Source organism: Hirundo rustica, chromosome 3, assembly GCF_015227805.2.
Source record: "Hirundo rustica isolate bHirRus1 chromosome 3, bHirRus1.pri.v3, whole genome shotgun sequence".
NCBI lineage: Eukaryota > Metazoa > Chordata > Aves > Passeriformes > Hirundinidae > Hirundo > Hirundo rustica.
Window position 1 is genome coordinate 74,432,111 of NC_053452.1, and position 16,750 is coordinate 74,448,860.

A 16,750-nucleotide genomic window follows, 5' to 3' on the forward strand; every position below is an offset into this window, starting at 1 on the left:
GAGAAATGCGGGCTTTGGGGAGGCATTATTCCTGAATACCCCTGAAAGGAGGTTGTGGCTAGGTGAAAGTCAGCCTCTTTTCCTAGGCAGCCAGTCATAGGACAAGGGAAAATGGCCACAGGTTGCACCTTGGGAGATTCAGGTTAGATATGCAGAAAAAAATTCTTCATCAAAAAGGTTGGCAAGCATTTGAACAGGCTGACCAGAAAAATGGTGGTCTTACCATCCCTGAAATTACTGAAAAAAGAATTGGATGTGGCACTTCACAGCATGGTTTAATGGGCGTGGTGGTATTAGGTCACAGGTTACCTGATGATCTTGGAGGTCTTCTTCATCCTCTCTGACTCTGTATTTTATATTGTTACTTATACATTATGTTGTTTACATTCATTTTGTATACACTATAGCATGTTTTATGTGAGTTTTCAAAGTGCAAAATGAGAGAATCAAGTGCAACTAAAAGTTTTAAAACTATGTGTCACACTGATTCTAATTAAAAGTTTGTTCAGAGTGCAAGAGTCAAAGTTCCTTCACTCCTTATATTCTGATTTTAATTCATAATTCAGTATTGCCATCTTGAAGCCACTGAAGACTGATATCATGGTGATAACCCTGTAGGGTGCGTGTGTTACATAATGCCGCAAACATGATACTTGCCTTGGCGCTGAACCATGGTGTGTGGCTCAGTTCTGTACAGATCAAGTGGCTGTGTTTATCTAGGAAAGCTACTGATATGTTTTGAATGTGTTTGCAGAGATAGTTATAGAACTATTTTACATAGATAGTATGAGCTTTCAGTCTTAAAGTGGGGAAATCACTTTTTTATTTTTATGTGTTTTTACTCCAGCCTCAGTTATTTTTTCTACTTAAAACAATAAAAAGATATTCTGTTCTAAAATGTTATTACTTCAAGTGATAAATTATGTGGACTAATACATGTACTAATAAATACGTACACAACACTAAGGCAAGGGTTGGCATTGTTTATTGTTTGCCTTATGGGGATTAGAGGTTTCACCCCCACACGTAAAAAAACGCTCCTGTTCTTGGTTGGTGGAGCAGCGATGCAAACCTGGCCTGGGCAAAGCACCCTGCCATCTCCAACAATGGCCAGTTGCTTTGATTCACTAACCTTTAACATTTCAGTCTCTCACAGGCTCTTAAAAGAGGGTAGAGTTGTGAAATGAAAAATTCTTTTAAGGCGACTAAATGCGTGAAGGATGTAATGATTTTAACAGATATGACTACTGATTGTAAGAAGAATGCTAATATAATTAAAATGTTAAAGAAAATGAAGCTCATAGTGTGGCATCTGACTCTTTTGAACAGTCATTAGCACTAATGTATGCAAGATAAGTAAAGTGTGAAAAATTGAAATTAATGAGGGTTGGAGAGGGACCGTGCAAGCAATCAGCACAGCAGCTCTCCTCTCACCTGTTTTGTGCTGCTATGTGCTGTGTTAAGTGAGAAAGTAACAATTTCCTTACCTCTCCCCATACCAGATAATTTGGTCTCCGTGGTGTGTTTGATATGTGAGATATTTTCTTATATTTTCCCTGAGATTTACCTGCTATGTAAGACAATTAAAATTTGCTGGATGAAGAAACTCTATATCCTGCTTTCAAATAACAGCATATGAATTGCAATAGCTTAACAACAGCAAGCTCCTCAGTTTTGCACAGGGTTTCTAATCTTGTTTATAAAACCCAAGGCAGATGGATAAATTAACATCAATGCAGTATGGTTTTTTTTCTCAAATCTCTGTAAATATGTTATAAAAATTACTTGAACAAGAAAAGTATTCCTTTGCTCAAAATATCAGCCTTGGGTAGGAGGTATACATGCTAAGTTATGTAAATGCTTAAAGAACTGTAGATGTAGAAAACAGCTGTCTTTTAAAGCCATATTTAATTATACATAAATATGTTCATCTCTGTGATTTCTAAACTTTACAAAGCAATTGTCTTGCAGGCTTCATGAAGTATCAAACAAAATGTTAGTAAGTAACATAAAATATTGGTACTATAAGGGCTGAATTTGAGGGCAGGGGGTTTTTTTAAGAGTGGAGAGTAAAAAAAAACCTGATTTTTTTTTTAGTAGAGTTTGAAGCTACAAGGGATCTCGTAATTTGGCAGAGATCTATCGTAAAATACCCTACATTCGAACAGGATTTGGGGGTAAATTAAGCTGTTTGGAGGTGACTGCGCAGTGCTCGTTTCTTGCATCTGCTGGTTTCCTCTGGCTGTAAGCCTAATAGCTGCCTCAGTTTAGCTGAAAAACTGACTCCAAATTCCCAAGTCTGCTGGCCATAAGAGCATGGTAATAGAAACTCTCTTGTTCTGTCACTTACTAGGTGCTACTTTTCTGCCATTTCAGGTGCCTAAAGACATCATGTTACCTTTAAAACTGATTTTGTATGGTGTTCGATAGTCCACACTCTTCACAGCTGTGCACTGAATTTGCAGAACTTGAGAGTAGGCTGCAAGTAATTTTGAATAAAACTAGCAAAAAAGATATTGTTGTCAAAGGTGTTAGTAATAACTGGATGGCTGTGTTTAAAACCAGCCTAAGCCTTAGAGATACCATTTTAGAGATGTATTTTTTGTCCTGGGGGTGCAGTGGAAAAGCTTATGAAACAGTAATAGAGTGAAATAATTCTGGGAGAGATGAAGTTAGGGAAACCAGATGGAACAAACATTTGCATTGGGCCAGAGACATAAGCAATATAAAATTCATAGGGCATCGGGTTTTGCTGGTCTCACCTCTTAAAGCGCTATTAGCTTCTTAATAGGTTTGTTTGTTTGTTGGTTCTATATCAAATAAAGTGAATGATTACCAATTAATATAATTAATCAGATGTTACTGCATAAATATTGCAATATCAAAATGTGTAAACATATGTGATCCTTCATATCCTTTAGAGAGTTCTGAAAACGGCTTGTCTTGTGAGATTTAACATTTGGCAACCCTGAACTACAAAGGTCACTAAGGAATCCCTGAAATTCTTCTGTAATAGCCAAGGCACAGGAGGAATAAAATGTCTTTAGTTCTGAGACTTGTTTAATATTAGCATACCAATATAGCAGAGCCTTTAAGTGATGCTAGTTACATCATGGATTTTTTTATGGGCCTTCATATTACACTGGTATCAGTGAGAAAAGCTTAGGTTTACAGTGCTGCAGATGGTCTGATGTTCCAGTTTGTTTCTGGTTTTTTCTTGTTTATTTTTTTTTTTTCTTCTTAAAGTTCAAGTTACATAGTTCAAGTTAGTTAATGAGTGGCAAATATAATTGTGACTTTTTTTAGTTTAGGAATTTCTGACACTTTTACTGGCTGCTGGGGCTTTTTCTCATGTGTATTGTTATGCTTACCTTCCATGCTGTGCAGGGCAGAAGTTAGAAGAGTGAAGAAAACCGGCCATAATACCTAATCAAAAGATATTTAATACTTAATAGTGTTCATTTCTCTAAAAATTACTTTCCTGGTTTAGGATAAGGTTCAGCTTTTCACGGTCATGCCTAATGACACCAGTCAACAAGTATTTGAAAACCACTTAAACTGTCAATTCATACTGCACATTTCCCATTACCTAGAAGAATTGTGAGAAAAATTCCATTCTTCTGGAGAGTCCTCAGTCTGTCACTTTTCACAGCCGTGAAGTTTAGTGGACATCTGTGGTTTAGTTATGAAATGCAGAAATAGACTTAATGTTCACAAATTATTTTTCTTGCAGGTTTAATAATGTCTCAGTCAGTATAGCCTTTGAGGAGGGGTTGCACTCAAAATAGTTATGATATGTATTAAGTAAGGTGCAGCAGTAATGGAATGAACTTTAAAAGACTTTCTGCTTTCCTTGTTTCTCACTAAAAATGCATTTAGTCTTGTCATGGCTCAGCAGAGTGGCAATTTTGAGTATTACAAAGTAAAAGATGTGTTCTCAAATATAAGAAGTATTTTCACAGACACCATGCGGTATCACTTTCCTGTTGAGGCAGAAATATTGAAGTCTTTGCACAGTTAAGCACAGCAACAAAAGGTTTAACTAGGTCTCCAGAGGTTGTCTGTATTCAAAGTGAAACCAGTAAAAATTCATCCTTGCGTGTCATCAAACTCTCTCTATCAGTTTCTTTCCATGCTGTGTCTATCTACCAGGTAGTTTTATAATACCATACTGAAAACTTCTGCTGTCAGCAAAACAGACCAAGATTGATGTTTTTTTCATCTGTGTACTCCAATTGGTTAACAAATATGACAACAGGAGTTATTGTCTCAAAATCTGGAGTCAGATAGATACTTTGCTGTATTACATGTTTCATACATCTGTTCCCAGAATGAGAGTGGTTGAATTCTAAATTGATGAGAAAAAGTAAGATTTTGACTGAAATGACTTTGCATGTAATTTAAAATTGTGATGTTATAGAATTAATTCAGTCTTAATTGATGTGCATTTTCATGTTGTTGTTAAACTGTTTTGACACTTGTCTTCATAAGATTTGTGATTATTTAGTCACAGATTAGTGTCACAAATCTGGGGAAGTCCAGATTTTCAACATACTGAAGCAGTACAAAAATTTCTCTATATAATTTCTATTTCACCTGCTATAAACAAGAGTAATATGTTTATCATTTTACAATAAATGAAAAATATTGTTATTTTCACTGAGAGGTGGTGCTTAAACTGGGTGATTATAATGAACATTTCCTTTCTATCTTAACCTACTGCTGAAATTATTTTTCAGTCTAGGTTCCTTAACCCTTTTATCTGAGAACAGTAATTTATTCACTTTTAAGACATGCACTGCAGTCTGGCTTGAAGTAAAATGTTAGGTTGCTTTGGTCCACGTTATAAAATTCTGGCTCAGGTTGAGGTAGTGTATTATCTATACAAACAGTTCCTTTTTTTTCTTTATAGGTGTTTTTTGCTAGGCAGTAAGTGAGGTTATTGGAAACAATGCCTACTTCCTTGGTGACTTGTTGCAAGTCCATCATTAGTGCATGGTCAGACTTGCATACACATTTCTTTCATTCTTGGCTTGTCTGGCTGGCGCAAAAATGCAACATTTTAAACATTATACTACATTTCCTTAGCTTCTCTGATCAGTCAGGTCTGTAAACACTTCTGTCTAATGCATTATAGATTACAGACCTGAGGAATCAAAGATTACATTAAACATTTACCTCTTGCTCAGTTTTTAAATCTGAAGGCTGTTCTTCCTTTTTCCATAGAATAATTCATTCTCTATGTACCATGTAACTTTTCCAATTAAAAAAGACAAGGCTGCTATGATGTAACAGTGACCTTTAAAAAGAACACACTGAAAAAACCAAGACATTTCCGGACACCATGCCAATCCCTTCTTTAGCTGGTAGTCATCACTCCCTAAGGTGCCAACTGGATGAAACACAACCTGATGCAATAAATAAGTTAGGATCAGTGGTAAGGCCAGGGCAATAGGGAAAATGTGCCAGAAATTCTGCCTTACACCTCCTTCCTTTGTGAATCAAAAAGAGAGTTAAAGTATAATTTATAGGAATTCTTTTTTTTCTGATTGGAGCAGTCCCACTACTGTCCCTTCTTTCTCCTTCAGAGGTGTTTTTAAAGCACTTTACAGAACTAACTGAGGTGATATCAGTAAATTGGTCAGACAGTAACTCGTAGGTTTAAAAACTTCTAACTTTAATAAACTTAAATTACTAGAGGGAGACAATTAAATTATTGACTCTTCCAGGAGAAATTCAAACTGATTCACATTTGTTTTTTAGAATTGCCATCTTCAAATAATGTCTTGCCAGGTACCAACTAATTATATCCCAGTAAAAGAATAAGTGTTGAACAGAGATACTACTTCGGGATAACTGTACCAAGTGAATAAATAGTTAGATACATTTAAAAAGTGAAGGTGTAGAGAGTGAGCATGCACACTCATTAAGTAGAATAGCATATTGAGTATCCTGCATCCCTCCAGAAATGATCTGCTAGGTCATGTGTGTCATCTTGATGAGGAGAACTCTCAGTAGTTTTTGGGTTCTTCACGGGACCCAGTTGCAGGGTGAGCAGTCAGTGAAGCTAATGCCTCTGTTCCCGGGAAAGAGCAAGGAAAGTAATCTTACTGCTACCCCAAAAATTGCTGCTTTGTCCTTGTTCTAGAAACAGCTGCTGATAGCTTAATTCTTATGCAGACAATACAAGTGAAATAATACAAATAAAAGTTCTAATTCATTCAAGTAAAATCATTGTACCTCAAATGCATACCAATTTTTCTCCCTTTGGACTCAAATTTTTATTTCTCCATATGATTATTGTCATAAACTGCCAGATAATGTTACTGCTTATCTTTCATGGGTTAGTATTTTCTCTAGGTTTCGTGTACTTCTCTAACTGCATATAAAGGAGTCTCGTATTTTTTCCCTGTAACAAAAATTTACTGTATTTTGAATTCATATTTTTAAAAAAAGCCTCCTGTGATTTTATTTACACCATCCAAGCTTTGATTTCTCCCCTTTGAAACAGAAGTTGAAATAAAAGAATAAAACTTTGGCATATATAGGTAAATTAGTATGTAATATAAATGTGGTAAATTCTGAAGAGCAAAAATGGTGAATGATCATGCAATCCTTTGATCACTTTTTCTGTTTCTCTCATATTTAGTTTTTTTGTATTTATGGAACAGTAATAAGCCCACAGATGGGCTCTTCAACTTCCCTTTTTTCCTTCTACTTCTATCAGCTGACCTTTACTTCTGGAGTAGAGGGACACTTTTTCCGTCCTACCCTGATCTCATAAATTTTGAAAGACAGTCAGTGTTCTTAAAATCAACCAGGCAGAGCAGATTCAGCAGTTTTAATAATATGAATGAGGCAGAGGAAGCTTTTTTCTTGTTGGGACTTAAAACAATTTAGGTCAGCCTACAAATTACATTTTCAGATGTCTTGAGCAGAGTTACAAAATAGTTGCTTGGATATACTTGAACTGTGTTCATCACACAGTAGTAGTACTAATTATAACTGCTGTTCATTGAAGGCTGCAGCAAAAGATTCCTTACTTTCTTTGGTGTAGGTGTCTGTGATGTCTGTGCTATCTGAGCTCCAGCACTCGTCAAGTGAGGCTAATGAGGCCTCAAAATTAAGAGCTGCCACTTTGCAGAGCGTCAGGACAGTGCTGAGAATGGAGGATGGGAAGAAATTGCTCAGAATTGCTCAAACCAGTGAACAAATATAATGGTGCGTTCGGAACAAACTGCAAGTGCTGCCCTGGAGTGAACTCCACAGAAAGGAAATTACAATGATGGAGTCATATGGTCATGAGCATGGAGTTTGCTATAGTAAGGAGATCGTGAGAAAAATGCTAGAATAGCCTGTGCCATTTTTGTTATTGAAAGAAAATATGTAGTCAAAAACGGCGTTATTAGCAGGGAAAAAACACCCAAATGCAGAATTTCAATCACTATCTTAAAATGAACAAGCATAAAAGAAAAATGAGTAATCTACAGAAAGGGAAAAAAATTATCATAACAAGTAGTGATTATCTACTTTGTTTGTCCTAGATGAGGGTAGCTATTGGAAAAATTGCTAAAATTTAAATTGGGGGGGTAAAAAAAAAAAAAAGAAAACAAAACATAAATTCATTTTTCACTGTCAAGAAGTGATTTATTTATTGGCAGCTTCTTCTCATAATCAAGCTTTATTGCTCTTTTTTACCTTCTTTTTATATAAAATAAGAAAAAAGGTATCTTTAGGCCTATTAAAAATTTCATTCTTTGGTTCACGAGTATTTCAAAGAATGTGTACATTATAGTTGTTATGAATAATGATACCTTTGTAGTACAAGATGCATGAAAAGGGTAAGGAAGGGTACTATGTTTCATAAGTCTTTAGTAGTAGAAGTTGGTTTTTTATATTTTTTTTTCCTTCTGTTTATGCATCATTTCTCATTAAAATTAAGCAAGACATTTTTCTGTGTCTAATTGTGACATGTTTAATGTGTCTTAATCAAGAATTGCATGAAATTCAAGACATTTAAAGGAGAAATATAGGTTGCAGCAAGCTAAACTGGGAGTTTATTTAACACATACTGTTTTAGATGCACACACACATGTAAGCAAAGGTCATAAATCTACAGCCCTCTTGAGCATTAAGGGAGGGGAAAGAAAATCAATTCTAATCAGGAGACCAGTGCTATACCTCATAATAACAACTTCTCCATACACCTGAGACACTTAGTAACATTTTGTATAAATTTTAAGCAAAACCTCTAAGTATTATTGGTAGTAGAACTGGTAAGAGAACTAGGTGGAAGCAATATAACTTTTTATAGTTTCACTTCCTTTTTTAGTAGTTCTTGGTTTTGTTGTCTCTGTAACCATTAAAATCCAGATTAAATACAATAGCCATGCACTTCATTATCACAAGAGTTTAAAAGGTTTGTTTAAAAGTAGATATGCTGCCATTAACTGACACTTTGTGTGAGCAGTCTTTCAAGGCATCTCTGAGATATGGGAATTGTATTTCTTATTTTATTTTCTCAAGTGAACTTTATAAAATTGGATTATATCATTGTTCTTGAACTGACTTGCCATGTATCTTTGTAATCTGAAGTGAACACAAATTTATGGGAAGAAAATTCATTCCATTTCTGTGCAGTTGATAGAATCATCCAGAATAAATAGCAATTTTATTTCCTCAGCATTTGGTTTTTTCCTGTATCAAAAGTGAGCTGTGATTTCTTTCATTTAAAAAAAAGTTCATCATCTTCTGTCTTGGAAAAAAAAAACTTACCTATTTCTAACCTGTTAGCTGTGTAACCTGGAAGTCTAGCGCTTCACAAATTCAGTAAATGAACCTGCACATATTAAATATTGTGGAGACAACGTTTTAGAATGTGTGGTGGGTTTTAGAACTAGGTTTTTATTCTCTCTAAATGCAACAAGATGGATACATGTAAGTGTACCTATGTATTTTTGAACAGTTGATAAAGCTTTAGCTTGGAAGTATTGAATTACAGTCAGACTAGCATTGACCTATCTTTATACATTTTCTGTCACTATTCTTAGCTTTCCATTTGTATATTGCCCTGTCTTTCAAAACATTAGACAACACAAGCAATCAAGTTACAAACAAAGGTATGCAATTTTTAAATTGTGAGGATTTGAGAGCAAGATTCTGCTTTTTTAGCTAAGATTATAATATTTAAAGTGTAATGCTTTTTATATTGAATAACTGTGGTTTTTGAAAAGTGGATACCTTAATACGTATAAAGTAGGCATGTAACACCAATACAAAAGTTGTACTAAAAAAAGAGAAAGTTTTGATGGTTGTTTAATCACTCATTTAAGAAAAGAGCTAATTCATAGTTAAATGCTTACACCAAGTTCCAGTTCTAAGCAAGATCAATCCAAATTTCTGTGTCGCAGTTAGTTAGGTATGCAGCTGACGTGAATTTTCCACAACCTTCTGTGGATTTTATTGTTGATAATCAATAAATGCAAACCTTGGCACATCTGTGCTCTTTATGAAATATTTGTTTCCATTTGTTAGCTCATGAAGAATAAACTTCATGAACTGCAGGGCCACTTTATCAATTTATTTATTTTTAAGCACTACAGCAGTTAATTAAATTTGCCAAAAAGTCATGTGTAGTTTAAAATCTGAGTTTGATTTCCTTTAAACGAATAGTAAATAATTACTGCTAAAGTGGGAGATATCAGATATTGAGAAGCTGGATAATTGAGAAACTGAGAAATGTGTTTTTCCTACAATATTTTTCTTTTCGTGCCCTCCTTTTATAATTGCATTCCCGTCTCCCTATTTATTTCTGTGTTTGCAGAGATTGTTCACGTTTGGCAGTTTGCCAGTACTGTGAACCATGTTTTGCTTTGCTTTACCCACTCTGTATCCCATAAATCAACTTTTCGGTTGCTGTGTGTCAGGTAATGGTAGATGTGAAGATATAACAACATCAACACTGACAAAAATAATAATCTGATTTTACCTAGAATTAATTCACTATGATATGCAGAGCTGAAAATACAGTAAGAGTCACATACTACTTAACCTTCATGTGGTTTATAGAAAAGTAGAGATTCTCCATGGACAAAGATAAGGAGGTCTGGTTTAGAAGAAGATTAGCATCATCATTGCCACAGCTCTTTTGGTGTCATATTTAGCAGTGTTTGATTTTTGGAAGGCAGTTAGTTCAGCAGATAGGAACGTGCAAGAGACAGGCAGAAAATCAGAAGTGTTTGTGGCAAATTAGAGAAGTATATTAGTTTTTTGTAACTCAGAGTCAGTGATCAGTCTAGATGAAGTATGATAAAGCTGGCACCCAGAAATAACGCTCACAGACCTCATACCCTGCTTAGTAGAAATCTTAATCATACCCAATCTTAATAGAAATAGTTTCTTTCTTAAGACTCATAATAATATTGAACTTTTTCCTGTTTTTTTTTTAATACAACACTTCTTGTACAGTAATTAGAAGTGAATTTAATTGTTATTCTTGTCCATTCTAGGTACAGAGATCCAGAAATAAGCAGCTACGTGAGCTGTTTCCAGATGGGTTTAGTATTCATCATGCAGGAATGCTGCGGCAAGACAGAAGTTTGGTTGAGAACTTGTTTTCTAATGGACATATCAAAGTCTTGGTTTGTACAGCTACACTCGCTTGGGGTGTCAATCTGCCTGCTCATGCAGTTGTTATTAAGGTAAGAGCTTCCCTGCTCTGCAAGGGGTTATCTGTCTCAAAAGAAACCTGTAAGGTATAGATAGCAAGATCTCTTGTGAATTTTGGGCCTGGAGGGGAAATATCTGATTGACTTGAAATGTTATTTGTATCTCATTAAACTGATTCTCTCCAGTGGGAGTCTAGTTTGTATAGTAAAGATTTAAATATATCAAAGATTATGAAAGGATTAGTTAAAGTACACTTCTGAAATCATGCTATATTTGCCTAATTTCAGTATTCAGCTCATCAGGATTATATTCATGTGTATTTATGTTAATTTTTATTAACTTTTCCTCAACCAGGGAACACAAATATATGCTGCAAAAAGAGGCTCCTTTGTTGACCTTGGAATTTTAGATGTCATGCAGATATTTGGTCGAGCTGGACGGCCTCAGTTTGACAAATTCGGAGAAGGCATCATTATTACAACTCATGATAAACTCAGTCATTACCTGACTCTTCTTACACAGCAGAACCCAATTGAAAGCCAGTTTCTTGAAAGCCTTGCAGACAACTTAAATGCAGAGGTAACCTTTGATTTGTTTAGAGAAGCTAGCAAACTTTAAAGGATTGACATTATTTGAAACACGAATGCAACGTTGTCGCGCTAATCAAATTTTCATGGTACATATTTCATTACTGTTAGTGTGTAGGTGTGTATGTTTAAGTGAACTGCTACATGTGTGAAAATGAGGGATCTTTTACAAAATATAGTAGGTATTCAAAGCAGGATGTGGGGTCAAAATACCATTAAAATAAAAGTGTAGCAACACAGCATTTACCTTTTAATCAGAAGTTTTTCAGAATTTAGTAAGTGTTCTCTGTAACGGAAAAAAAATTAAAGCCTGTCTTTCTAACCAAATTCATGTATTTGACGGCACTATTCTTCCTATAGTGTAGAAAGAATAATGGACTTGGCTTTAACATGTTTTTTTTAAAGGCACTGGGCATTTTTTCATTTAAGTCAAGAAGTTTAGCTAAACTGGAATGTCCAGTGACATACAACTGGTTATCATTTTGAAAGATGTGAGGTTTATTTGGTCTATTAAGAATAGTCTTCTAAAGATGCTCGATGTTTTAGCTACACAATTCTTAGATATTTGTTTATTTTAGCTTTTCATCACTTTTTCAATTTACCCATCTCTCTACTACAAAAAAAAAAAAATATATATATATATATATAAAAAAAATAGAATGCATACTTGCAGTGGGCAGATATATTGCTCTCAAACATTTCCTTTTGACAACACTTAATGATCCTGGAGATGGACACCTCTGAATATTCTCTAAGTGGAACTGGATGGAATTTGGGTTATTTAAAATTGCATAGTAGCAACTTACACATTAGCAGTAAAAATTTACATCCTGAAGTTGGTTGTGTAGGTCAGGATTATCTGTGGTTGTTGTTCAGCACCCCAATAAGTCAGGTAAGAGTTGTCCGGTCTTGGGATACTGTGTGGCTTTTCACTAGGAAAAAGTCCAACCAGATTTCATAGAAGAGCTTTGGGGTTTTTTTTTTTAAGTACATGAAGTAGAAAATGAAACAAGGATAGAGTAGGCTTTCCTTCACAGCAGAGGAGTTTGCTGCTTTTTAAAAAAAAATATTAGAAAGTTAAGGTTTTTTTCTGATTTTGTGTAATGGTAATGATCTGAAAAGAACAGTGTATTCATGGCTTTAAAACTACCCCAGATTCCATGAAGTGATACAGTTACAGAAGCTGAAGATGCAGTCAGATTTTTGTTAATCACTGTGATAAATGGTAGTAGAAATAGGAATGGAGTACAATAGTATAGCAAGGGCATGAAAGCAACATATGTGATATTACTTATCCTCCTGTCATAACGTGCAGGAAAAATTAGTACCTGCCAGATTACAGGTAACCAATATTATGAGCACTGACAAGGAGCAATTGTGTCAGTGGTTTTTGAAGAGTCACTTTGTCATTTCCTTATAATTGGAGTCAATCTGAACTTCTGTATCTGCTGATTTGATCTAAGATAGTGGAACTCTCTGAGAAAGATACAGGTGATTTAGAAGAAATTGTTAAGTTTATCTGGAGATAATATCCCAATAGGCTGCCACACCATTCTGGAAAAAAAAAACAAAAACAACAACAATCATATTTTAAAATATATGCCATCTTATGAATCAGTATATAGTCTTAGAAAGCACATTCAATTTTAGTCATCTCCTGCCCTTTGGTAGAAACAAAGCACTGTCTGGACACAAAATATATGGGGTTTGACTGATTTGTTACAGAAAGCAAGACAAGTATGTTCATGACCACTGTCATCTTCTCCATAAAAGAGCTTGTTGTTAGCACCAGGAAATCTGCGCTGATGGATAATAAAACAACATATTGTAGGAGCAAAATCTGCTTTTATTACAAGTCATTCAGGAAATCCAAATGCTTATTCTCTAGTTGTAAAGAGAAACAAATTAAAGGCCAGAAGCACTGCCGAGTTGTTTAAATTCTTAATTTGTTATGGATGTACCAGTAGGTGAAAGAAGGGCTGATAAGGTGAAGGCAGCAGTTGGAAGTATGGGAAGACTTCATGTTTCCACAAGAATATAAAATTGTCTTTATCTAGGCCAGGTCTCTTGGCAGAAACAGGGAGATAGTAAGAATGATTCAGATATTTGGGGTAATACAGCATATAATCACAGCCACACAATGGCTAAGTGAAATCCAGGGCCCTGAATTTTATACCCAGACTTATGTGGTGCAGGAGAGAAAATTTGGGCAATAGTGAAATTAAAAAAAAAAAAAAAAAAAAAAAAAAAAAAAAAAAAAAAAAAAAAAAAAAGGCAGTATTTCTAATTCTCATATAAAAAATAGTTTTCTAGAAGCAGAAATATTTCAGGGAGGATGGGCAAAGGAATAAATGCGGTTCTGTGCAGGTAGCCCACCGGTTTTCCTGTATGCTTCAGGAGAGAACAAAGGCAAATCAAGATTATATGACAGAGTTTTGCGAAGTAATAAATAAAGTAATATAGCAAAATACTGCATCTCTCCTGAGACAAGAACCAGGGTTTGGCTGCAATGAGCCAGTGGCAGGTTTAGTAAACAAAATTATGTCAGCTGGGTGGTTAGACAATGGAACTCTCTACAGAGAGCTGTTTCTAACCAGAAAAGTATTTTAAAAACTGTCCAAAAATGGAATAAAAAATTGTTTAAAGATACCAAGTGCAAAGCCAATACCTTTAACTAAAGACCTTGAGATACAATAGTTAAAGAATTTGAGAGAAATTTATATGATGCTTCTTCGTCATTGCCACATTTTGTGCTTCAGCACTTGCTGTTACCTAACCTCAGAGACAGCTGATCTTGATGCTTCAGAGCTTTTGTTCTTAGGAGAACTACAGAGTGGGAAAGCCTGAAATATATCCAAGTTCATTGAGCTGACGCCAGAATTAAGACTTTGAATGTGTATATCAGAATGTCAGTCCACTGTGAAATCTTTCCTGAAGATTGGAGTTTTGGTTTGGTTTTGTGGCCTTCTTTTCTCCTGAAAATTAGCAGAATAGTAAAGAAGTGATGATCAACCAAGGCATGAAGATGCCCTTTTCCATTTTTTGCTGAAATTTTGCCAGTGGGCGTAATAGAATGTAAAAAGGAACAAATCAAACAGCTAGTTAAGGTCCTTAGTTGAGAGGAGCAAGTCCTGGGGCAGTTGACCAGCTGGCAAACAGAAAATACCTACGGCAGTCTTTTCTGGAAATACAGGAAGAAAGATAAGGATGCAGGGGATGTGGTTTAATTAGACCATAAACTTTAACTTATCTGGGAACTATCATCAATAGCTCATCCGATGCAGGTCACCATTCCTTCCCTAATGGTTTCCACCTGATAGAGCCCTCCCTGACAACCACAGCTGGACTCCAGCTTGTTGCTGGGACGACTCCTTTCCCCAGAGAGCTTAGGAAATGATTTGCAATGCCGGACAGCGGGTATACCTTCCCCAGGGTGTGTGCCTTTACTTGCATGTGCTTGCGATTTTCCTCTGAAGCCAGGAATGTAGAACGTGGTGACTTTTTTAGTCTGGACAAACCTCTTAATCTTTTGTCTTGAAAGAAAGGGTTCTCAGAAGAGATGAAAAATTCCTTCAGAGTCCTTCCTAAAAAAAAAAAAAAAAAAAAATCTATCGGGCGCTGGGTTGACTGAGTGGCTGATCTGGTTATGGGGCAAATCACAGGAGATTCTGAAATCACAGGAGATTCTGCCCAACTCGAGACAATTCTAGTAGCATTAATTATTTCAAAAGCTTCACAGGAATAAGACCATAGTCCCATGGTGCTGAAATAGTAACTTAAAATCCACTGGTTTCCAAAGGAAAGAGAAAATTGCTTATTAGGTTGTAAGAAAGGTTCCTTGCTCTCTTACCTTAACAACAAATTATTTGATTCAAAAATAGAATTTTTTCTTTATGTAATCTGACTCAATTATACAGCAGTAATAGACATTGTATTTGTTAAAAAAGCACATATATGTAAAAAAAGAATGTATTGTGCTATACAATAAGTTCAGTTTATATTATTGGTAATATTTTTATGCCATTTTCTAATCTACAGAAATGTCAGAGAAAAAAACCTCATTTTTCAAAAACTGCCCCCCAAAAGCCATGCTACTTATATCTGTTTACACTTTCTTGAAAATCAAAACTACCTCCTCTGAAACGTCATTCAACTTGATAAAGTTTGTGGTATAGCATTGGTTAAGAAAAGGGGGCAAAAAGAAAATAAATAACAATAAATGCTGGTAAGCACGTCGCTCAATGATGGCAACATCAGTCACTGAAAAATTAGTTGAAATTGTGTGAGGCTGATTATTTCTGTAATTTAAAATTACAGAGTGAGTTGGATAAATATAGTACTCAAAATCACATTCTGTGAGTGAAGAAACACCATTGTTTGCATTTGAGCTGTGAAAAAATCAAAAGTGTTTTATGACAACTATATTTTTACTCGCCAATTATTCCATCTGTAACTAAGTGCCTAATACACAGTTGAGGAAATGCTGAAAACTTGGATCGTTCATACTATTTTAATGTAGGATAACTCTTCAGTCCATAGGAGCTTTACTGGAGCACTAGATGGCAGCAAATATTTAGAAATTACTCTGGGGTTTTTTGCATGATATTTTTGAAGCTGGGGGAAGAAGGAAGGTGCAGTATTAGATTTCGCTACGGTATCTGAAACAATTGCTTTTTTCTCTTCAGTTTTGCTTTTAACTTAAAGTAATTATTTAGAATAAAATAGCAGTAGAATAAGATATTTGAACAAATGAGGCAAAGAAAAGGTGAGGGGTGTTTTGGTTTTTGTCAGACTTCATGGTCCTCAGTAACAAGAATATTATGTTTTCATGATTGTGAAAATGATCATTGAAAATGCCACTAGTGGACAATGTTAAGCTGTTTCAAGTTGTGCACTGAAAGATATTTGAGTCATGCAAAGAAGCCAAATGCTCCAGATAACCTGTGTACAGATGAAGAGTAACCTTTGGGCTCTATTCCATATTCTCCCTGTAGTAGTCTGTGAAGAACTGAATCCTTTTGTAGCTACTTCAGTGCATTATGTAGCTATATGCTTTGAAAAGCAGTGTAATGGGACCTCCCCCAACCTCCTTACGCTTTTGAAGAACAAAATAACACTTGAAAAATGTGTTCAAGAAAGCCGTGGGTTATTCCACGCTATAAACATTGATATTAACAAGGTTTTGCTGGATTTAAGTTTACTTAAGGCAGATATGGCTTTGGTTGTTATTTTTTACCAGATATTTATGGTATCTGAAAAAGAATGTTACTATTTTTATTGAGGTCTAGGTATTTCAGTCTGAACATGCATATGTACTCTGTTCTGGAGGCTTTTCAAAATTATTATTTCTGCCAAGACATGGCACTTCTAATCACGTGGAAGATTTATATGAAATCCAAACACCAATAAAACAAAAATAGCTTTAAAAATGCAATAATGGATCACAGAACTTTGGTAAGAGGGACTTTTGCTTGTTTTAACAATCAGCAACAACC

At 35.2% G+C, this 16,750-nt stretch overlaps 1 protein-coding gene across 4 annotated transcripts in view; it reads left to right on the forward strand.

The window, feature by feature from the left end:
- Nucleotides 1-16,750, forward strand: part of ASCC3 (activating signal cointegrator 1 complex subunit 3) — a 254,871-nt gene that overhangs the window by 145,483 nt on the left and 92,638 nt on the right. For all 4 annotated transcript variants that reach the window (XM_040058833.2, XM_040058830.2, XM_040058831.2 and 1 more), the window contains exons 15-16: nt 10,509-10,700; nt 11,023-11,247. In XM_040058833.2, coding sequence (XP_039914767.1) covers nt 10,509-10,700; nt 11,023-11,247 — 417 coding nt within the window. The remainder of the gene's footprint in view (nt 1-10,508; nt 10,701-11,022; nt 11,248-16,750) is intronic.